Source organism: Filicampus tigris, chromosome 8 (assembly GCF_054856515.1).
Source record: "Filicampus tigris isolate MCC_2025a chromosome 8, RoL_Ftig_1.0, whole genome shotgun sequence".
In the NCBI taxonomy this organism is placed as follows: domain Eukaryota; kingdom Metazoa; phylum Chordata; class Actinopteri; order Syngnathiformes; family Syngnathidae; genus Filicampus; species Filicampus tigris.
In genome coordinates this window covers 22,216,244-22,240,132 of record NC_141224.1, presented here as the reverse complement: position 1 = coordinate 22,240,132, position 23,889 = coordinate 22,216,244, and the positions used below count along the sequence as shown (strand labels likewise).

The 23,889-nt window shown below is 40.5% G+C and overlaps 1 protein-coding gene across 1 annotated transcript in view; it reads right to left on the bottom strand.

Moving 5' to 3' along the window:
* LOC147144096 (plectin-like) overlaps nt 1-23,456 on the bottom strand; it is a 139,111-nt gene extending 115,655 nt beyond the window's left edge. Inside the window, exons 1-2 of the mRNA XM_086038252.1 lie at nt 23,060-23,456; nt 19,603-19,836 (exon numbers count right to left, since the gene is read on the bottom strand). Coding sequence (XP_085894378.1) covers nt 19,603-19,792 — 190 coding nt within the window. The 5' untranslated portion in view covers nt 19,793-19,836; nt 23,060-23,456. The remainder of the gene's footprint in view (nt 1-19,602; nt 19,837-23,059) is intronic.
* Between the last annotated feature and the right edge of the window lie 433 nt (nt 23,457-23,889).

Genomic DNA, 23,889 nt, shown 5'->3' with positions numbered 1-23,889 from the left:
ATTAAGCTTTTTTTTTTTTTATGGAAGGGAAAACAACATCCATGAAATCCAAAATATTGGAGCAATTGTTTTGATATTTTCAGATTGGCATGGGCATAGCTATTGACGTGAACATGAATTTTGGCGGCAATTGGTTCTAATTTTCTAACATTAAGCGACATTATTAAGCTCTTTTTCGATAATGAACGTTTATGAGAAGTATAAAGCTGAATGCTGATAAATCCAAAATATGTGGCGATTGTTTTGCTATTTTCAGAGGCTGAAATGGGCATAAGTACAAATGTGGATGTGAATTTTGAGAATGATTGATCGTCGGTTTCTGTCACTAAACAATGTCAAGCTTTTTTACATCATGCGTTTTGGACTGTCCCGTGTAAAAGTAGCTCCTGCACATGAGTGACGCAAGCGCAATGCAGCATGTTAAGATGTGTGTTGTTCGTCCAGCCCAGCAAAGCTCTTTGGGACAGATTCTCCAGTTTAGTTTTTGGGGAAAAAAAGTGATTTTCAGCCTTGCTATTCAGTGTGTTTTAATGAGGTCAAAATTGCAAATTTTTACTCGCAAATTGCAACGCAAAACCACTTATTTCAAGCCTTGGTTTGTAATTCCCAAGGCTGTGTGTGAGCGGGTATAAAGTTGCGAGAACTTTCGGCTGTCAGACTGTGAGTGTGTGCGTGCGTATGCGAGAGAGAGAGAGAGAGAGAGAGAGAGAGAGAGAGAGATAGAGAGAGATAGAGAGAGATAGAGAGAGATAGAGAGAGATAGAGAGAGATAGAGAGAGATAGAGAGAGATAGAGATTGAGAGAGAGAGAGAGAGAGAGAGAGAGAGAGAGAGAGAGAGAGAGAGAGAGAGAGAGAGAGAGAGAGAGAGAGAGAGAGAGAGAGAGAGAGAGAGAATGGAAGAGGAAGCAAGCACGAGGTGAATTCACCCGAGTGTCAGCTGTGAAGGGTGACCTGGCGAGACATTCCTGGACTTTGTGGTTGGTGACTGTCACACCGGCTCCAGTTGCTCTGAATACCACTGGCCACCAATAAAGTCAAAGCCTTTCAGTGTCAGGCAACGGTTGAAAAGGAACAAGACAAGACAGCCTACTCATGCTCTCTATCAAACAGCAGTGCACACAACAATAAGCATTAAATCAGGTGTCAGAATGATTTTCATTATACAATAATAATAATGATAATAATACATCCAAAGGCCTTCTTAATTCCCCTTGGCAGTGAAGAACTATTTCCACTGCTCCTTTCAACAGAGTGCCACTTCATAAAAAAGTTCAAATGCAGTGGAACATATGGCACTTTAAGTAATAGAAGAAACCAGCCAAATTAGCATGTGATTTAATAAACAGGTTGAACACATGTTGTGTGGTTAAAAAAACTGACAATAAAGACATCCTAGTAATTGAAGAAAGAAGGACTAAAGAATGGTTTATGTAAAGTCAAAGATACAGATGCATGAATGCCAGTTAAATGATCATTTGAGAGATGAGATTGATGGGTGACGAGTTGATGTAACTTTTTTTTTCAAATTTTTATATGCTTTTTCCCCCTGTTCTGTTCACGGCAACAGACACTGCAGATCATAATGTCAATGCTGATTTATTGCATTTCGTGTGTCTAGCAGTAGTTTGACAAAAATCGGTAATATCGATATCACATTATTGAAAGTAACTATACAAGTCAAGAAATTCAAGCAGTGAAGTAATAAACTGCCCTACCTAATTTTAGAAATCCTAACCGGCCAGGGAAAGGTAATTAGCCAATGAAGTGGAACTGTGTGCATGCAGTTTGACCAAAAACACTAGCTGTTTTGTTTTGTTTCCTTCAAAGAGGAAAGCAGCTTGCTCTCCGCCATATTACAGTTACAGTACATGTCTAACAGGAAGGATGTCATCTTGGGGAAGCATCCCTTTGGAATATGCTCACTCCCATAAAAGGCCTTGAAGGACTCCATTACAGTGGTGTTATCATACCCCACAGTAATCTTTTCCCGAAGCTGTATGCCAGTGCTGATCAATGCAAGGCAACAGGATGCTTACGTCAAGAAAGAGATAAATGTAAAACATAACATGGGCATCGCATTTTGGCTACACACTTCTGACGCAGCACGAAAACACATAGGAAGCTAAAAACCTTTAACCACATGCATTGTGGCCAACTGAACATGAAGCTCGAAGTGGAGCTCTACTTCTGCTGCTGCTGAACTGTTCTATGACAAATTATTTTCTGGTTTTCATGCCACATAACTGACTTCATCTCACAGAGGGTGTCTTTTATTGTTGGATAGATCTAGCTCTATATCGTCGCTGTCCTGTGAAAAACGTGTGCTTTTACTTCAATTTTCCTATTTTTACGTGAATGGTGTTTCCACGTTACAGACATCGCATTGTGAAAATTAAAACATTTTCCAAAATTAGACATATGTGTTTTTCACAGGACAGCGACAATATGCATGTACAGTACACACAGCCCTGTTTCGTTCAGACTTCAAAATGAATTTTACATGGAATATATATCTACAAATGACATGCAATTATTCCATTTAGACTTCAGGTGTGGCACCTCATCATCCTCAAGAGGGGAACTGACTGATTGTTGAAATTTCTGCAAATTATGTATATTTAATTGTTAATTGATTATACCATGCAAGCAAATAGATTACAGTAGACTATTCGGCTTCATTGAGCAGAGGCACGGTTGAGTCTTGCAACAGCTGCGTGGCCAAGGGATGTTGAAGGTGGTTGGGAGTGAACCAGGACTCCACCACTTGAACATATGCTGTAACAAGGATGTGGAGAGATAAGCAGCGCCGTGCCTGAAGCCGACCCAAAACTTGATTTTAAGCACAATGGCTCAGTATTTTATACTGAGACAAGACCACAATGATATCAAGGCACTTTTATTCCTGCGATAATATGATCACATGAATATTGTGGCATCACAATTAGGGGCACCAGAAAAAACAATTCTTGCCCAAAACCAAAAATGAGGAAACCAGGGTCGAAAACCAAAACACGGAAAGAATTTATAATAACTTAAAAACTCTGAAAAAAAAATTATTTGGCTGGATCATATTCCGGAGTCGTGGGTTGCCGACCCCTGCTCAAAGACAAGTGAGGTTGAAGAGAGGATGTCACATAACATCAACCCTCAGGATGCTGAAAATCATCTACAATACACTGACTGATGGGAAAAGCAGAACTATAAGGACCCACGCGGCGCTAATTTTTAAATAACTACTATTATTCATGCACATATATGCATACACATGCTTGTATGCGAATATCAACTATTTTAGAGTAAATCAATTAAAGTGACATATTATATCCAAACACCAGGTTTTTGTGATATAAAAATGAGACCAAGCTCAAATATAATTATATCAGAACTTCATTTAATGTGACCTATAACCTGTACGAATGGGGAAAAATATTTTTGAGAGAGAAGGTCAAAATAAACAACTGAGATAATGTAGTTGCACAAGTGTGCTCACCTACTTATCACTGGGGATTTTGTTTTGTTCAGAATTAATCAATCACATGCTCATGTTCAATGGAAGTTAGCACACACCATTCACCATTAAAAGTGACTCCAATTTACCCCAAAGTTCATCTGAAGCTTGAAGGTTTTGTGCTAACAGCAATTGATATTTGACAGTGTTCATAATCCCTTCCACCTCAACTAAAGCCTCAGTTCCATCTGAAGAAAAACAAACCCAAGAGCAGGTTGTTGACACCACCATGCTTCACTGTAGGGATGGTGTTCTTTTGGTGATGAGCAGTGTTGTTTGTGCCAAACATACCTTTTAGAATTATAGCAAAAAACAAATCAACCTTGGTTTCATTTGAGCATAATGCATTTTCCCAGACGCATGGGAGATTTCAAGAGTATTTTTCCGAAATTTCTTAAACCTTGCTGTCAGACGATTGGCAGCCTCCCTGACCAGTTTTCTCCTTGCCTTTTCAACATTTTGGAAGGATGTCAAGTTCTTAGAAATGTCAGTGTTGTGGCACATTTTCTGCAATTGATGATGAATGTCGTTACTGTGCTCAATGGTATAATGGATGCCTTGGAAATTCTTTTATACACTTCTTCTGACTGATACCAAAGAGCTCCCTCTGACCTCTGATGCTGTAGAAGCTCAGCGAGATCGTATAATACAATACAATACAATACAATGTTATTTATATAGCGCATTTCATAAAAGCTATGGCTGTAACAAAGCACTTTACAATACAATAAATAAAACAAAAATGATTAAAGGCCGTGGTACATGTATTAATAAATATAGACATCAATAATATATAAATAAAATATAAATAAATAAAGCCAATAAATTGACATAAAACACTATAAACAATTGACACCGGAAAAGAGCCGAAAAATTCACCTCTGATCAAAAGCCAGAGAAAAGAAATGTGTCTTCAACTGGGTTTTAAAAATGGACAAAGAGGGGGCTTGCCTAACAACCAATGGGAGGTCATTCCTGATGTTTTCTTTTCACTGAAATTTCGGAAATTTAGTGACATCCAGTCTTTTAAGTCCTCTAGGCAGGACAGAAGTGGTCTTAAGGAGAAAGCCTCTTTTTTGCTTAGCGGGATATAGATTTGACAGTCGTCCACGTAGCAGTGGAAGGAGATTCCGTGTTTTCTAAGGATAGAACCCAGGGGCAACAAATACCATGAGAACAGCAATGACCCCAGAATAGAACCCTGTGGAACACCATACGATAGAGTGGCAGAGCGGGACTCAGAGGAACCTAGGCTAACAGAAAAAGTCCTGCCAGCTAAATAGGATCTGAACCACTCTAGAGCGCATCCACTAATGCCCATTTGGTGTTGCAAGCGAGTCAAAAGAATATGGCATGTGCTGCTTGAAAAGACTATCAAAAAAAAGCATGGCAACATGTGAACTTTTAACTCATCACTGCCAGACATTTTCAGACCCTCTTTTACCCTAACATTTGAAAAAAAATTGAAAAGAATATAACTACGTTCCTGGGATTGAATGGGTGGACTGTGAAAAGACGAGTAAATTTGTCAATGGCAGTGAAGGAGTTAAGGGCAACTTTGTTCAGGTTATCAAGTTGCACGGGTAATAGGTCACATTAATGATGAACAATGTTTTGAAATGATTTATGATTGGTCTAATTTTTTATATTCCACAAAAACAGATATGTTTTAATTTTAAAAAATGGCTTTTAAACAGGTGTGTAGACAATTTACATCCACTGTAGATGATTTGCAGTTCAAATGTATCATATTTCTGGAATGTCATTTGTATAAGTATGTACAGCCAATAAGAAAATGAAATTACTACAGTAAACACCCAAGCTTGCCAAAAATAACAGGCTAATTGAATGATTGAAAATGTCCCTAGCTATATTGGGATTATTTCAAGCCTTGCATACCAAGGGAAAGGGCCATTTAGAACACCCGCTTTGGCAAAATAGGGATGCCAGCCATGGTTGTTCTCCATCAGCAATCCGCCCATCAGAACAGGGTAATCCCCCTTCGGTGGCCATGGAACATTGGCTTCAGCTGCTGCTAGTACACGTTGCCTAGGAAGTCAGCGGGAGGACAGCCAGGACCCTTCCATCCATACCACTGCAATTTAGGGCAGGCGATGACCAGCGAGTAATATTAGAAGTCACATACTCACTCACTATGACTATATCATAAAAAAGCTTGGATGATATTTTTAGACGGGGTGTTCACTGTTTCCTTGGTCGACTAAGGGGACCAATAAATGTTGATTAATCGGTTCACTGTCAGAGATTGGAAATCCAGATCCAGAAAGTAAAAACCCTGCCACAGTTTGGCTTTAGGCACAGGTGCTTCTATTCACCTGGCAGGTAAACACACTTATTTACTTCTGGATTTTCCATCTCTGCTCACTGTTAATTAAAAAAAAAACAATAATTATAATCATAGTAAAGGGAGGAAAGAATCTCTTGTTGAATGTTCTGAGCTCCTGATTCGATACCAATGTCATATTAAGTTGAGTAAAAATTGTGGCGGGGATATAGCTCAACTCCCCATGGTTGACCGCACACTGTACTTTTTTAGGCTGCAAACTACTTGAGAGTGACACAAAGGACTCCGTTTTGTGTCTTTTGCGTGAAGACATGATAATCAAGCAATCAACTTGATTAAAAGGGTGGCCATCATTATGTATTCAATAAATAATTATGACTATAAAGGCCTAAATAGACCAAACCAACATCGGAGGTCATGAAGCATCGTGGTGTCTGAATGCGCCATCTGATTGGTGTAGTGACCACCGTCGTAGTGTCATAACTCGTCAGTAAGCGTCTGGGAGGCGTTTATGCATGTTGAATCGGCGTCGCCACTCATGACATTTGGTCACTGTGATAGGCTGTTAGCTAGCAAATCAGTGCTCGGAGCACCAACGGGAAGTGACAAATGCGGACAAACAGTGAGCACGCCTTCGCTGCCTTAATCTTCTTACAAGTACAAGAGCGAGGGTTGACAATGTAAGTATTTTGCAATACTGTGTCAAGAACATGATGATTAACTTCGCGTAGGAGTTCATAGTGAGCGAAGAATATAGCTGAATGCATTGTTTACGTTTTTATAATCCGCCCCCGTACAACAGCTTTCCGGTTGGATTTTTCTAACAATGAGAAATAGTGACTACCGCCACTGATGGTATGGAAGGGTATTACATCTCACACGTCCGCACAAGGTACTTTAATGGTTAGTATCGCTGTCTGTCGTTGAGGTGTATTTTTACAGCGTGCCGACAGCCGGCCGGACGCCACAGGGGGTAAGCGTCTGTCACTATTGGCCAACGTCGTTTTGGTCTATCTAGGCCTTAACATAATTTGGGCATTCCCACAGTCGGTCTCAAAAAGGCACCATCCAAATTTAATCAATAGGTCAGAGCCTTCATTTGAGTAAATGCTGCAGTGAGTAAATAAAATTTTCAGCTAGCAGCAAGTTTATTTATACGTTTCACTTTGCTTTTTATGTCCTAAAAAGGCTGTGGTCCTGGTAAGACTTTTCAAGAAACATCCAAAAAAAATCACAGATTTCTGCTGGAAAAACAGAAGGGCTTTGATGAAGTCTGATGAAAGAAACACAAAGTGAAAGATGAAAGGTGACTTGTCATCATTGTGCCTTAATAAGGAGTGCATCCAGAAACTTAATGCAACACTGATGGTGTCTAGCAGTGAACAGAGTGGAACGTGTGAAACATAAACAACTGCCACAGAGCGAGCTTCTGCTTCCCATAACCTTGTAAAGAACCAGCACAACAAACAGAACACTGATTCATGTTAATAGCTATGAATGCTTGGAACAACTTTTATTGCAGAAATGTCTTTCCCCTGCTCTCTCCTCTTGAAAGTCGTTGAGTCAGTTCCTGTAGCCCACAATCATCAACTAATTGAAAAAATGAATGATCTTATCATTTTGATGGTCAATCAACATACTCTCACTCTGCATACTATTTTGTTCAAATTTGAGTGAAATTTATTGATGACAAAAGACATCCTAGATTCAACTAGATTAATCAAGACCAAATAATACCAAAAATAGGCTGCCATTAAAAATGAGTATCATGTAGACAACAAGAAAAAAAAACTGAAAGTGATTAAACAAACTGGTCAATCTTTATCAAAGTGCTTGCCCGCTCTTGATTTTGTATAAAGAGTAGCTAAACCAAAACCAAGGACTTCAACATCCACTGAGTCAAACCATTTTATGTGCCTACTCTTTGTAACCTTCCCATCAGAGTATTTCATCAAAAAGAGGTAAAAGTCAAACTGTGCTGGCGTAGGTGGAGTGAATTTACCTCACCTATCAAGGCCAAATTGTATATACACATGTACTGTAACTATTTCGCTCTTCTCCAAGGCAAACTAACGGATCGTTTTCCAAAGTGTCAAGGATACAAAAGCAGGTGCCTTTGGGTGCACCGAGGGTGACAAAATACAAAACGTAAAATAATGTAGGTTCTGTAACAGGTTCAGATGACGCCATGTCTGTGCAGGAAAAGAGTCAGAAAAGCATTCAGTCCTAATCTTCCATCTGATAGCCTCATCACGATCAGAGGTGAACAGTGCAGGCTTATTGCTACAGCCACACATCAACGTGTAGCACTTCTGTGAAACATGGTGGACTTTTGTAACCCTCAACACACAAGAGTGACAGAGAACATATGTACTAATCAATAATCAATAGCTGCACTGCAAGTCTACAAATATATATCAGGACTCACGCAAACTCATTAAAATGTGTCTTCCATCACATTATGTAGTCATGCATAAGATGCCGTCGGACAGGCTCTCACCTTTATACTTCTCTCTGACGCTTTCATAAGCCTGGATGAAGTCCTGCTCCTCAGCGTCCGGAGGCAGGTAGGCGGGTTCATACACGGCCATGCCAGCAAGCTCACCCTCTTCCCTCCTTCTCCTCCAAGTCTACTTTTTCCTCTTACTTTGAATTAGTTCGCGTCAGAGCTTTTTGGAGTTTGTGAGAAAGTCTATGCTGTCCTCAATCACCTCTCTCAACAGTGTGTGAACCCTCCACAGCTGCCAACTTCATTCCGCGACCAAGCTTCACACACACCCCCCACACCTCAAACACACACACACACACACACAAAAACGAGTCTAAATGTCCAGCCCCTCCTTTTAAAGATACACTGACTGGAAGGGCAGGCACTCACTCACTGCTTGTGCTTGCACAGTAGTAGAAGCAGAGCTCAAGCACTGCCCTTACTGGTAACACTTCAACTCAACTGGAATGTCATAGTTGTCAGTATAGTCTTAGCAGAAACATTATCAGGTACACTGGCACAACCAATAGCTCAGATTCAAAAGCTGTATCAAAAAATGCTACTACACAAACATACTAATGCTTTTGACTAATTGGTTCTGAGTGAACACTGCCATAAACTGAATAAGGTGATGTGGAGCTCTGCCAAGCCAGAACAGTGGTTGGAACATTTAACTGAGCAAAAAGAAAAACATTCTAATCCTCATTATTAACCTCATAAGGTTAATAATTCATTCCACATTCATTGGCCACATTGGCCACAATGAATGTGGAATGAACTACAGTAATTCTTTCACTTGAATAACTGAATACGTAATTACACGTGTACATTACACAAGTCCAGAGCTGGGCATTTTACTAAAAATTGAGTGTCCGTCATCAGTCAACAGCGAGGGTATCATTCCGTCATTAAAAAAAATAGTACCCGTCTATAGGCCGGTCCGCCTCTACTTTTAAACGTGTACTCGCACTACTCGTTCATTTTTATAAAGTACACTTTAGGGCATGAAATGGAAAAAAATGATTTACTTTAGCTGGGCCAGGGATGGACAACTTAAATGACGGAGGGGGCCACAATTTCACATTTGCATTACTGGTGCGGCGCACAGGACTGTGTACTTCATAACCATATGTATGACAAAAAGGCAAGTTTTAATAGCCTAGCACAGTTCACATCGCAGAGAGTCCAAGAGAGGTTGAGTGGCCAACTGTTATTTTTTGCTCTGGTCCGACTTCCATGTCTGGTTCGGAAGCATCCTGCCCTTTTCAGTCAAGATCGGTGATATGGAGGCCTTTTTTACAATTACAGCCTCTGCGTTTGAGGCGCTGGAGCGATGTCTGCCAACCTGTGGTCAACACTGGTATTTCATGTTGCAAAGGTTCGCAACAGTCAACGTTTTTATTTCCACTAATTAATCAAGGGCCACTCTGACTGTAGGCGAGGGCCGCAAGGTCGCCAGTTGCCCATCCCTGAGCTAGACTGTTGATGTTATGCAAAGCTATTTAGTAGACGTTTATATCCCTGTTTATATTTTACATTCTCATATTCGGTTTATTATATTACTGTATATTATTTTGTGCTCTTTACAGTTTCAGTCTTTGTCATTTGTTGATGATAGTTCAGGAAGTCATTAAATCATCTGACTCAGAGTTTGGCTTGATGTCCATCTGTTCAACACTTCTGGGAAGTGAACGCAGAAGAATCAGTCCAAGGCTTGTGCAAAATGTTTTCGTCATCAATTGCTCTTGTCCTCTCTCAATTCTGTATATTATGTGGGTCAATGTGTTTGTATTTTTAAGTGTGTTTAAAGTCCTTTAAAGTAAATAAGTGTTACAAAAACAGGGTAAATAGGGTACTTTTATATTGTGGATTTCACTTAAGATTGGTTTATTGGAGGTTTATCTGCCTTTTCTGTAGAATGATTTGGTTTCCCCACAAAAATACATACATTCTGTATATATACAGTACATGGCTTTGCTGCTTTTGTATGTACAAAGTACTTATACGGACGTATACTACGAGATTAGTCCTCATAATTTATTTTTTGCGGATTTAGAATGACATGCAAGACAAACATAGCAACTTAATAATATTACAATTTTGTGTGAGTTAATTTTTGTCAAATTAAAAAAAATCACAAAATGAGTTATTGCACTTAATGTTGGTTTCAGTAGCCCTTGATTAGTAATTTTTATGCAAGAAGCCCTTTGCACTGGAAAAATACATGAACATATGAATGGAGAGTAATGTATAAACAAAAAATGGATTTGAAATTTAAACATTTTTCAAAATTAAAAAAGATTTGCAAATGACCAATACCAACAAAACTTTAAAAAGTGTTGGTATCATCACAAATAAAAAAAAAAAAAACATTGTTCTCATGAAATTATACATCTTGTTTGCATATTCAAAATTATTGGTTGCACGTTTTTAAATTTTGGTTGACCAATCAATGAAAAGGGTTCTAACATTGGTTCAGCGGAGGGCCTGCTGAGAAGACTGAAGTAGATTTGAAAACAAAACTTCAAAGCTTGCAAACAAAATTTCGGAACTTGCCATCAAAATTTTAAAACTTGCAACCGAATATGTGATATATATGAGTGTTTTTCTTTTCTTTCGTACACAAAACCAACACTTTTTAAAGTTTTGGAAATGTTGGTCTTGATTGCAAATCTTTTTTTAAATTACAAATCCATTATTTTTGTTTGCAAATCATGTTTTGTTTGCATTTTAAAAAAATGTAAATCCCTTTTTTGTTTGATTGGAACTAAAGACCAATTTTCTCCATATTCTTCCTAATTACACATGTAATTACACATGTAATTACAAATGTATTTGACATTCTATTTTAAAAATGCATCACTGCCACCTACAATCTTTTAGTGGAACAGCACCATGTGCAAAGTTCATTTCCTAAAAAGGTTATTTGAGGGGGTTCCAAGGGGTTCATACCAAAAAGCGGGGACCTGCAAAAAAAGTTTGGGAACCACTGCACTATGTGAAAGACATTTACATGGGTGTGCCTTTTATAGTCTTACAGTGGGGTTGCAAGGAAATCCTTGCAGCCTCACTTGTTGACAGTCTAACTTTGCACCAACCAGGACTCTTTCCTGGATGACGCACTGTCAGTTCAAACGTTGACTGCCGCTTTGTGTGTAATTTGAGTCGATAGTATTCTTCTACTCCTTTAAAATTTTGGAAAGGCCTTGACTATGGATGGCTCTTGGTATTACAGAGTACAGTTTAGCATGCTCAGGACGGAACAATAGATTCAAGAACTGCATTTTTGCTGTTTTGCAATTTACTTTGCTCACATAATTGAGGTTTTTTTTTTCTGGCTCGTTAGGCCGCAAAGCTACAGTAGGTAACAAATGACAATGGACATCAGCACTGTACTTAACAAAATAAAGGCATCGTGTACAACCTTAACAAAGGAATCCGATAACAATGTTGCTATATTGTGGTGTTTATTTATAGTCTAATAAATATAATAATAATAGCTATACTGCAATTGGCTGGCAACCAGTTCAGGGTGTACGCCGCCTACTGCATGAAGACGGCTGGGATAGGCTCCATTATCCCCGCGAGTCGGTTTGGATAATGGATGGATGGATAACTATATTGGTGTCTGAGTACAGACAGGAGATAGACAATCTGGTGGACTGGCGCAAAGATAACAACCATTGCATCATTGTGAAGAAGACCAAGGAGTCGGTGGTGGACTTCAGGGAGAACAGACACGCCCTCGCCCACCTGAACATTGGAGGAGCAGCAGTACAAGTAGTCTCCAGCTACAAGTACCTTGGGGTATCCCATTCAGAGGACCTCACCTGGAGCCTAAACACTTCTTGTCTACTGAAGAAGGTGTGCAGTCACCGGCATCACAGTGTGGTACAGCAGCTGTTGAAAGGCTCTTCAAAGGATGCTCAGAATAGTGTAGTGCATCTTTAGTAGCAGATGCAGAAAGAGGGATCTCAGCATTAAGGACGCAACCCACTCCACACCCACCCTCTTCAATCACCTTCCCTCGGGTAGGAGGCTACCATCCAAAGCAGTACCACCAGGCTGAGGAAGGTTTTCTTTCCGGAAGGTGTTAAACTATCCAACTCAAACAGTGCACTGTAGCCCGACATCTTTGTCGGGCTACAGTGCACTGTTGTACAGTATCTGCGCATACAGTAAGTATTCAATCTACTGTAATCCTTGTACAAAGCCCAATTCCAGAGGTTGGGATATTGTGTGAAACAAATAAAAACAGAATGATTTGCAAAACCTGCATTTTTTTTTATTCTTATTAAAAATTATAAGAGTAAATAAATATTGAAGTTTATATGCACTTTACTTTTTCTGTGTTATTTTCTTTTTTTTTCTACTCCATATCCCCAAATTTTATGTGCAATTGTTTATTTTCAGATGTTTTATTGCAAAAACAAAATGTGCGTGATACACCACGTTTATATGTTTTAAATATGTCAAAAGAGTCCAAATTTACTCAGAATTGTCAAATCAAACTCAGGGCTCAACACTGAGCCCAACTTGCTCGCAAATTAAAATCCTTTTTTTTCTTCGCGTAAAGTAATTGACCTGTTTTGTCAACCACTGCTTTTTTGCAAACAAATTTCTTATTACAGCAAAATGTTTTGCAAACATATCTTGCATTTCAACATTTCAACTTCCTGGACACCAATTACTGTATGACTCTCCTATTCAGACAGGGGCATCTTGTGGTTTCGTAAGGCTTATGGTATTGATGTTGGGGGATTACAGTATTCCGTTACAATTAGGAAATAACAATTTTAAACAAAATGATAAACAGTCATATCACAATTACCTATTTACACATTACAATATCTGTATTTAATCCATTCATCCATCCATCCATCCATCCATCCATTATCTGCCGCTTATCGGAGGTCGGGTCGTGGAGGCAGCTGCTTCAGCAGGGAAGCACATACTTCCCTCTCCCCAACCATGACTTCCAGCTCTTCCGGAGGGATCCCAAGGCGTTCCCAGACCAGCCGGGGGACATAGTCTCTCCAGCGTGTCCTGGTTCGTCCTTGGGGACTCCTGCTGGTGGGACATGCCCGGAACATCCAACCAGGGAGGCGTCCAGGAGGCATCCTAATCAGATGCCCGAGCCACCTCATCTGGCTCAACGCAGAGGAGCAGCGGCTCCTCTGTGTCCCTCCCGGATGACTGGGCTTCTCACCCTATCCCTAAGGAATAACCCAGACACCCTGCAGAGGGAACCCATTTCGGCCACTTGTATCTGTGATCTTGTTCTTTCGGTCACGACCCACAGCTCATGACCATAGGTGAGGGTAGAAACGTAGATCAACCGGTAACTCGAGAGCTTCGCCTTTTGGCTCAGCTCCTTCTTCACCAGACCGAGATCGCCCGTTCCATCCTGCCCTCAGTCGTGAACAGGGTCCCCAAGATACTTGAACTCCTCCACTTGGGGCAGAATCTCATCCCCAACCTGGAGAGGGCACTCCACCCTTTTCTGACTGAGGACTATTGTCTCAGATTTGGAGGTGCTGATTTTCATCCCAACCGCTTCACACTCGCCTGCGAATCGCTTCAATGAGAGTTGGAGAGAATACTGAGGTCACCAAAACGGACCGCCTCAACGCCTCGGCTGCACCTAGAAATTCTGTCCATAAGTTATGAACAGAATCTGTAACAAAGGACAGCCTTGGCGGAGTCCAACCCTCACTTGAAACAAATCCGACTAACTGCCAGCAATGCTGACCAAACTCTGACATCTGTGATACAGGGACCGAACAGCCCGTATCGGGGGGCTCGATACTCCATACTAACCCCCCACAGAACTCCCCGACAGACACGGTAGAACGCCTGTTTCAAGTCGACTAAACACATGTAGATTGGTTGGGTGAACCCCCATGCACCTTCGAGGAAGCTGCCAAGGGTGGAGAGCTGGTGCACCGTTCCACGGCTGGGACGGAAACCACATTGCTCCTCCTGAATCCGAGTTTTGACTTGGACCTTCCTCTTCAGCACCCCTGAATAGCCCTTACCAGGGAGGCTGAGGAGTGTGATTCCTCTCTAACTGAAACACACCCTCCGGTCCCCCTTCTTAAAAAGGGTGACCACTGCCAATCCAGAGGCACTGTCCCCCGACATCCAGAGCCTTTAGGAACTCCGGGCAGATCTTATCTACCCCCGGGGCTTTGCCACTGAGGAGCTTATTAACCACCTCGGTTACTTCAACCCCACAGATAGGAGAGCCCACCTCGGAGTCTCCAAGCTCTGCTTCCTCAATGGAAGGCGTGTCAGTGGAATTGAGGAGGTCTTCAAAGTATTCTCCCCACCGACCCACAACGTCCCAAGTCGAGGTCAGCAGCATAGGCACAGACAACAGTCACCCTAAGGCGGAGGGAGCTACTCTCTCGTCCACCGGGGTGAACCCCCAATTTACAGGGGCAATAAGCATGTAAACTTCGTTTTTTCTTTTTCTTTTGTTTTGTTTTTCTCTTAAACCGTAAATCCTCCTACTATTGTTTTTTTCTCTGTTATCTGTTTACTGTATATGTTCAATAAAACAAACAAACAAACAAACTTCTCAGCCTCACACACCAGCTCGGGCTCCTCCCCTGCCAGAGAGGTGACATTCCCATGTCCCAAGAGCTAGTGTCTGTACCCGCGGATCCAACCGCTAAGGTCCCCGCCTTTTGCCGCCGCCCAGCTCACAGAGCACCCGACCCCTTTGGCCCCTCGCGCAGGTGGTGAGCCCATGGGAAAGGTGACCCATCCTGCCTTTTCGGGCTGAGCCCGGCCGGGCACCAGGCGCTCGTCAACGAGCCCCACTTCCAGGCCTGGCTCCAGAGGGGGGCCCTGGTGACCTGTGTCCAGTCAAAGAAAACTGGATCAATTTTTGTCAATCATCATAGGGTCTGGTCCCTCACCTAGGACCTGAAAACAGGTCAGTATTTAATCAACATACAAAAATATATCTTCAGAGGTCATTCATTTTTCCTTATTTTCAAACTGTGCTGATATCTTGAGCAGCAACCATGAACTGATTGAACAGCCTTTCCAAGTTCAGAGTCTCATGGGAAATTCCTCACTTCCTTTCACCTTGCAGGAAATAAGAATCTTGCTAACATAAGGACATATGTTACTGTTTTCAGACACACTCCTCTTGCTCATGTATGGACCCCACGAACATGCACATACATACAAACACACAAAACATCCCTACATTACTTCCTTTGGCGGCATGCAGGAAGACACTTTCAAAATAAAAGCACTCATTTTAAATTAAAGCACCCAGTCTAGCTGTTTTATTTCAACTAAATAACAACCTTGTGAGAGTCGGTCAAGGACTGTGCAGTATAATATCCTGGTCTGCTGTAGAGTGTATAATCCAATAGCACTTTTTTTTTTAAACCCAGCATTTGGGCTTCATGATAGCTTGAGACAGACACACATGTGTCAACCTGATCTTTAGGCAACACTATCCCATCTATAGCGGAAGTCATACATCAACATCATTGGATGGTAGTATGCTGCCTGCAAGACGTTATTATTTTAAAACACTGTCAAAAAAATATCCCCCCCCCCAAAAAAATGCATCCATCCAATTTTCTGTATAGTTTATTCCGTTCCCCACTAGGGTCACGGGTGAGCTGAAGCCAATCACAGTTGACTTAAGACAAGGTGTGGCTGTAAACACTTAACTGGTCGCTAGCCAATCGCAGGGCACAGACTGTATAGACAAACAACCATTCACACTTCAAATTCGCATCAAAAGACAAAATACACTATTCAATTACCAAACAGCAACATGCATTGCTTGTTTTTGGAATGTGGGAGGGTACCGGAGTACAAAAATGTACGAAAAATCATGCAAGCGCGAGGAGAACATGCAAGTCACACAGGAAGGCCAAACTACCAACCTCAGACCTGTGGGGCAGATGTAAATAAAAAATGTTCAGATCAGAATATTTCATAAATACTTTGTACTAGGCATGGTGGTCGATTGGTTAGCACGTCCGCCTCACAGTTCAGAGGTCGTGGGTTCGATCCCGGCTCCGGCCTCCCTGTGTGGAGTTTGCATGTTCTCCCCGTGCCTGCGTGGGTTTTCTCCGGGAACTCCGGCTCCCTCCCACATTCTAAAAACATGCACTGTAAGTTGCTTGGACTCTCTAAATTGTCCCTAGGTGTGATTGTGAGTGCGGATGTTTGTCTCTGCAATTGGTTGGCAACCAATTTGGCCTACTGCCCGAAGACAGCTGGGATAGGCTCCGGCACGCCCCCGACCCTTGTGAGGATAAGCGGTATAGATAATGGATGGATGGATGGATACTTTGTACTACTATATTGCTCGTCTCTAATCAAACCACCCAATTGACACTAGACACATGCAAAAAACGGAACAAGCCATCCCATTCTCTTTAGGAATTCCCCATGACTACTGATCACTGTTGAAATAAATAAATAAATAAGATGGCACTTTTTTTCCCCCGCAACCATTTATGTGTTGCAACTTGGATGTGTGCCCACCCTAGATTTCATTTATTACAACCAATTTCTCTGATGGCCTATCTCAGAAACGGGTTGATGAAATAAAGGGGAAGTGGAAATGTCATGGTTGTAAAGAACAGATGAAATAAAGACATTCTGTCTGCTTGACTACGTCACTAGCCATAAATCATATTGTCTTAGTGCACTGTAACACCAGCAATACAATGAGTACTCTATGTGTTCAATGCTATTTGAAGTGAGTGTGGAAAATGAGGCACATTTTCCAGAGGAAGTGGTGGTCTTTAGGAGGAAAGCTTTCAGCCGTGTCCCTTAGACATAAAGTGCCACCTATTGGTCAAATAGTTCACTGCTGTCTAGATCACAGTAGCTTCAACACAGAGCTTGATATTCTGGAAATTGCAACTTCTTCATTTGAAGATGAATAAAAAACAGAAAGTCTGTATTGATGAATAAATGTCATGGACTTCTAGACAAATGTGTTTTTTCTCTATCCTAAGCAATGTATGTTTATTCACAGAGATCTTTTTATTCACTATTTAGATCTCCAGTCCCCATTGAAATAGACTGCTCTGTGCTAAAACGACAAACTTAATAAACATGCTTCATCGTATCATGCCTGAGGTATGAGGGATAATAGTGGCAATATTTGGTACCTGGGCAAGAAGTGCCAGACCTTTCATTAGTGGCACACAGGTTGTAGTAGAACAAATGTAGTCTTTAAAGTTTCAAACAACACAGAAAAAAAGAAACCTTAAACCTACTTTAACACATTGTTATTTACAGTAAAATATTAAGAGAATATTAAGAAAATATTAAGCTACCATGAGGCTAGTACAACATAACAGGGATGGATTTAAAATGGGACCAAAGAGGGAAAAAATATCCTGGGTTTTGCCATTGGCTAGGGTACCGGATCGTGGAGATTAAAGTAAGTTATTTTAAACTAAAACAGATAACCTTTCTGTGGGTTGATACGCTGTGTCAAGTCTACATGCTGACTACACATTTCAATGAGATAAGCGAATCTGATAAATAGCACATATACTTTCAATTCATTTTCTTTCTTGTTTTTTTTTGTTTTGTTTGTTTTTTTAGATCCTCGCTTGCCATGTAAATGTATCTAACACATGCGCACTTCAACAGTATGTAACACAAATGTCCCTTCTATCCCTTAACATGAATAAGTAATGTTTTTCCAGCACTGCAGTTGGTTTGGACACGGACCAAGCATATTGTTTGTGCAGTGCAAGAAAGACTGCACCTCAAACTTTGATACAGTCTCTTACATTCTTGCTGTGCTAATGTTAAAATGTGTTTCCTATTATGAGCGTATGTCTGTTGGGGAAAAATGAACCTTGTGCTGTAAGTCTAAACAATACTTACTTTTTTTGTATCACTAACTCACAAGGTAAATTATTCCTTTGAAACGTGACATTTAAAGCAGCACATTGGAGTGCAAAAAAAGCAGAGTAGGCCTAGAAGGCAGGGAATTACCCCCACAAATTTAAATAAATTGCCAATTATCTTGTCACGTTACAGTTTAAGAACTGCTGTTTATGGATGAGAGATGAATTAATTTAATGGTACAGTTCTATTTTCTTCTACCCTTATTTGCAACAGAGAAACAACTGGGAACATTTACTTGTTGATGACCACAATGTATCCCCTAATCTTCCTGATTTATTCAAGCATTACAATAAGGAAAACTATGAAAGCATCTTTAGAGAGTGTAGCTAGTTATTCTAGCAGTGAATGACGTTTTTTTTCATAAACCATTTGACAAAAGTGTCATGTAATATCACCAGGGATGCACATAATTTGGTGTGGTTCTCAAAAGAGAGTGGCAGAAGTGGATTTTAGTCAGTGGTTGATGCTCTTTTTTTCCCCCGACCCACCGATATCACTTTATGTACTTAAAGATTTAGGGCCCTATTGTCGTGCACAGCACAAGTCTAACGCAAAGCATAAACTAACTGAGCGCATGTGTGGGGTTTTCTTTCTTTTCGTATTTTTCTAGACTGCACACGTAGAATTGGGCCTAACGGGGCGTTTGCGCCCTTGTAGTGGGATTAAACATAGCTTTTCCCAGCCAATCGTGGCAGTATCCCTGATTTGCATCTTAAATATTCTCGTGATGTGCCCCGGTTGGCTCCGTCGGTGGGCAAAGGTGGTTGGTTGTGTTGGCAGCTAAATGCTATCTTGGCTGGTACTCAAACAGTTGTAAACAATTCAATCCCCCCTGAAATTTTTGGCTCTTTTCCGGTGTCAATTGTATATATTGTTTTAATGTCAATTTATTGGCTTCATTATTTATATTTTATTTATATTTATATATTATTTATGTCTACCTTTATTAATACATGTATCACAGCCTTTTATTGTTTTTGTTCTATTTATTGTCTTGTTTGTAAAGTGCTTTGTTACAGCTCTAGCTGTTATGAAATGCGCTATATAAATAAAATTGCATTGTATAGTATTGTATTTGAAATTTGCAACAACTTCAACACTTATGTACACTACTACAGTATGTATTGTCCCTTGATCACACTCAAATTTCACCAAGTCCCCCACACGAGTAACATGAAACACACTTTACATACAGATGCAGAGTTATGTGCTCTATTCTAGTAAAAAGTGATATTTAAATTACATTGTGAGTTTACTTCAAATAATATTTACATATCGCACACTAAAATCAGGTGCAACATTTCTGGCATGTAGTTGTAATTGATTGCTGCAGCCGTGAGGACTAATTATGTCTACGGACATCAGAGTTTTTAAAGTGAGTTTACCTGCGATGCGGATTACGGCCCTCTCAGCTGGATCCAGTACTTCCCCCGGGGCTGACTTGGAGCGTTTGGCCCATTGATGTTTGGACAAGTTCCAGGGGAGCGTGTCACCTGGACAGGGGGCACTGCCCCCTTCTCTATTCCTCTCCTCCAGCAGGATACGATCCCTGTGTCTCTCTTTTGAGGTTGCCATCACCACCCAACAGGAACGATCAAAGGAAAGGAAAGTTGACACTGCTGCATAAAGCACAGGCAGGAAGCACGGACCCACGTCAAGGTCCAAAACAGTACACATGTCGTTATTTGTAACAGGTCCAGCAGGATAACACAGTAACAAACATTACCAAAATGAAATCAAATATTGCCGTGTAAATAAACACAGCTTCTCTCAATCAAATTACAGAAGGAACTGTATGCGTGTAATTTAGAAACATTCTGAAAATTATATTTAAATAATCCTTATGTTACAACTTTTTTATTAAGTTTGATTTTGTTTATTATTATTATAAAGGCCATTGTATATTACTGTCCTATCAAAAACTAACTGATGTTATTGTTGTTGCCTTTTTTGTTGTTTTTACTATTACTGTTTGGAGCGTCTCATTAGGGGCATGGTTATACATTTTTCTCAGTCCCTAGCCTGAGGCTTTGGGTTAAATATTAACCAGTTAATGGGTGTCACAAGGCATAAATAGTGTCTGAGGTGACAAAAGCAACATTATTTGCACCATGGCTTAACTTATCCTGTTTTGCATTTCTCAATATTGTTTGATGACACAGTAAATAACTGGAAGACAAAAAAAGTGTCCTACATGCAATCTTGACCTAGGTGGTTAAGTTTAGAGAACACTGTCTTTCAATTTAAATTGTATTTCTTTGGATTAACATAACCTTCTGTAAGCATGAATAAAATGGGTCTTAAACAAATGTTGTGCTTTTCAATGTGTTTAGGAGTTTAGGTTTCTTTCTAACTGATAACAAGCCACCCACCCAGCACCAGACGTCTTCTGGACGTTGGATTTTGGGCTAAATCTATTCGGTACGTCTTAGACTTGATTTAGCCCAGAAATAGTTGTTGAAAATTGGGCTGTGTTTGGGTCATTCAAATGTGTCCAAATTTAGCCCGAAAATAGTCATTTAAATTTGGGTAGTGTTTAGCCCGATCAATGTGGTCCCAAATTAATCCAAAAATAGTTGTTAATAATTGGGTTTTGTTTATCCCCTTCATTGTGGTCCAACTTTGGTCCAAAAATAGTCATTGAAAATTGGCTATTGTTTTAGCCCATCCAATGTGGTCCAAATTTAGTCCAAAAATAGTTGTTGAAAACTGGGTTGTGTTATAGCCCGTCCAATGTGGTCCAAATTTAGTCCAAAAATAGTTGTTGATAATTGTGTTGTGTTTAGCCCGTCCAATGTGGTCCAAATGAGTCCAAAAATAGTCGTTGAAAATTGGGCTGTGTTTGGGCCATCCAAATGTGTCCGAATTTATTCCAAAAATAGTCGTTGAAAACTGGGTTGTGTTATAGCCCCTCCAACACGGTCCAAATTTAGCCCAAAAATAGTCGTTTAAATTTGGGTTGTGTTTAGCCGCCTTTGTTGTTGTATTATTGTAAAGTTCTTTGTTACAGTTGCAGCTGTTGTGAAATGTGCTGTATAAATAAAGTTGCATTGCTTTTAATGCTGCATGATGTTCACAAACTGTCGTCTCGAAAGTGTAATTTTTTTTGCTATTGAAATTGGCATTTATTAAAGATATTTAAAATATATGTCACTCCCGCGAACCATTTTGAGTGGGGATGGACTTCCTGGCTGGCAGCCAATCAGAATGATTGTCACTGACACAGACTGACGTTGGTGTTTTATACATTCAATTCATATGTAAAAAGGACCATGACACAAAATATATGAATTTGCCACAATTCTAAACACATGCATTATACTTTATGAAACCACGACTGAGCACCGCACAACAAACAATGACCTCCTCGCCATGTTAACATGTGCATATCACCGAGTAGGTTTAGATTGGCTGTCTTGTGACCATGTCACACGCATGAGAGCCGATTAATGGGCCGGACTAAAATCCACTTCTGCTGTCGAGCCCTTTTCTTTCCCCAAATGTGTCCGGTCCGGCCCTAGGACGGACTGCCCGGATCTGTTTGTCACTTTTCAACCAAATTTAGACTGAAAAAGGATGTCTTATTAAAGACGTCTTTTCAATGACATCTAAATGACGTCTTTTCACCTTTCACTTTTCAACCAAGTTCGGACGTTTTTTCAACGGACACGAGTGACGTCTTTTCTACGTCTTTTCAACCAATTTTTGCTGGGTGGGCACTATCAAAAGTATTTCATATTGCTCCTTAGGAAGGGGCCAACCCTGTTGTAGTTTTAATGTTTCAATGTCACGATCAAATAATACTATGACAGGGTCAAACCACTCATAATTGTGACTACTACTGTCAGTGACGTCTTACAGTGTTCTTCTATTAAATTCAACAAGAATATCAATGATAGATTATGTCATAACAGTGTGTATCATTCAAAACAAGGATGCATGGTATAATTACTGTGTCAACATCCCACCATGTGTACAAAGTTGCTGAACAAGCCCAGTTGATCTTGGATATGATATGACAAGTGTAAAGGCTCGAAATGACTTTGAAACAGGAGATTGTTGGGAGGGCGTAGGAAGAACAAAGTCTGCTCTCTCTCTACTGGTCTTATGTTTCAGTAGGAAAGAATAGAAATACTGTACATTAAAACAGCAAACCACAAAGGGAAAATGGCAGAGTATCCTATTGTAATCAACAGCATGGATGTGGAATTCTGGCACCTTCATCCAGTAAGATAGAAAAATCAGTCTATCCATCATTAGTGGGTATGTCCATACAAAGGTTTAGTGGTCTCTACTTTGGTTAATTTATGTTCTTATTGGACATGCATGTGTGAGTGTGATCTGTATTACATGCTAAATGCAGTAAATACACAGTCTGGCCAACATTATAATAACTTAAGAGTCTAATGAGATACAATAAGACCCGTTGTACAAAAAAAAAAAAAAATCATTGACAAATGACACTGTCAGAGAGAGGTCGCCTATTAATTTACACAAACAAACATTATAATAGTGGGTATTGTTTACAGTGGTGTACAACACGTCAAGCTAATCTGCCACTATAGTTTATGTTGACCATCTGTATCTGCTGTTGCTGTTTTTGGGTTGTTGCTACAAAATAATAGTACAGTATGTCTAATTTCCAATGAGGGAGATAAGGATTATATTACATCTACTATACATGGTGCACCTGCGGAGTCCTCATCACACGAACAATACGCGGCATAACGCTCAGGAGGCTCATCTACTTACATTTTTCTTCCGATCAGTCATCAATAACACAATGTATTCCTTCACCCTCCTTGCATTATTCCACCGAGGGCGTGTCATGCGTCGTCTTACCTTGCTACTTTTACTGCTGGCTCAGCAACGTTTGCCAAAGAGCCATGGGCGCATTTCCTTCCAAATTATCCGCAGGTTATGGGCGACACTCGTCGCAGAAACCTTAAAACTCAAAAGTGTGCGTTTCACTCAGCATGTGTTCCAGTCACGGTGAACCAGCGCCTCCTCCATACGGTGGCACACTGGAAAGACAAAAAGAGGGCTGTCTCCACTCATGTCATTGTCGTCCTTCCTCATCACACAATAACCTACGACGCCAAGAAACATTCGAGGCTTCGTATTCGTCCATGCCTCTGATTGTAACTGGCACAGTAAAGCTGTAACATTCTCTGTGTCGCTTTCTCCACTGCGGAGGTGAAATGAAAGCAGACAGTCTCGTGGGACACGGCAAGCCATGGACTGATACGCCGATCGAGTGCATTGAACTCCATTGGTTGGTTGTGTGCATGAGACCAGGCGCGGCGCTACACGTGTGCGTGCGTGCGTGCGCGCGCAGCTGCTGCGAATAGCTGCAGGATTCATTCGTTGACCTATAGTCCTAAAAATGAATTTGAAGCTAAGTACCGTTGTGTGGAAATCTTACCTGCTTCGGCATTTTACAGCAAAAAAAAGACTCCGTTATTCTTACAGTGTGACCCCCAAATAGTGGAGGGTGCACCATGCACCTGAATTTTTTTTCTGTGACTGACCAAAAACATGTTCATAATGTTATTCTTTGTTGTAACTTGATCTATATTTTTTTATTTTTAATTCAATGTTAATAAGGGCACAATGTAATGCTCATGAGTAATTTTAGAGACCAATTATACTACTTATAGTGGCGGCGGAGA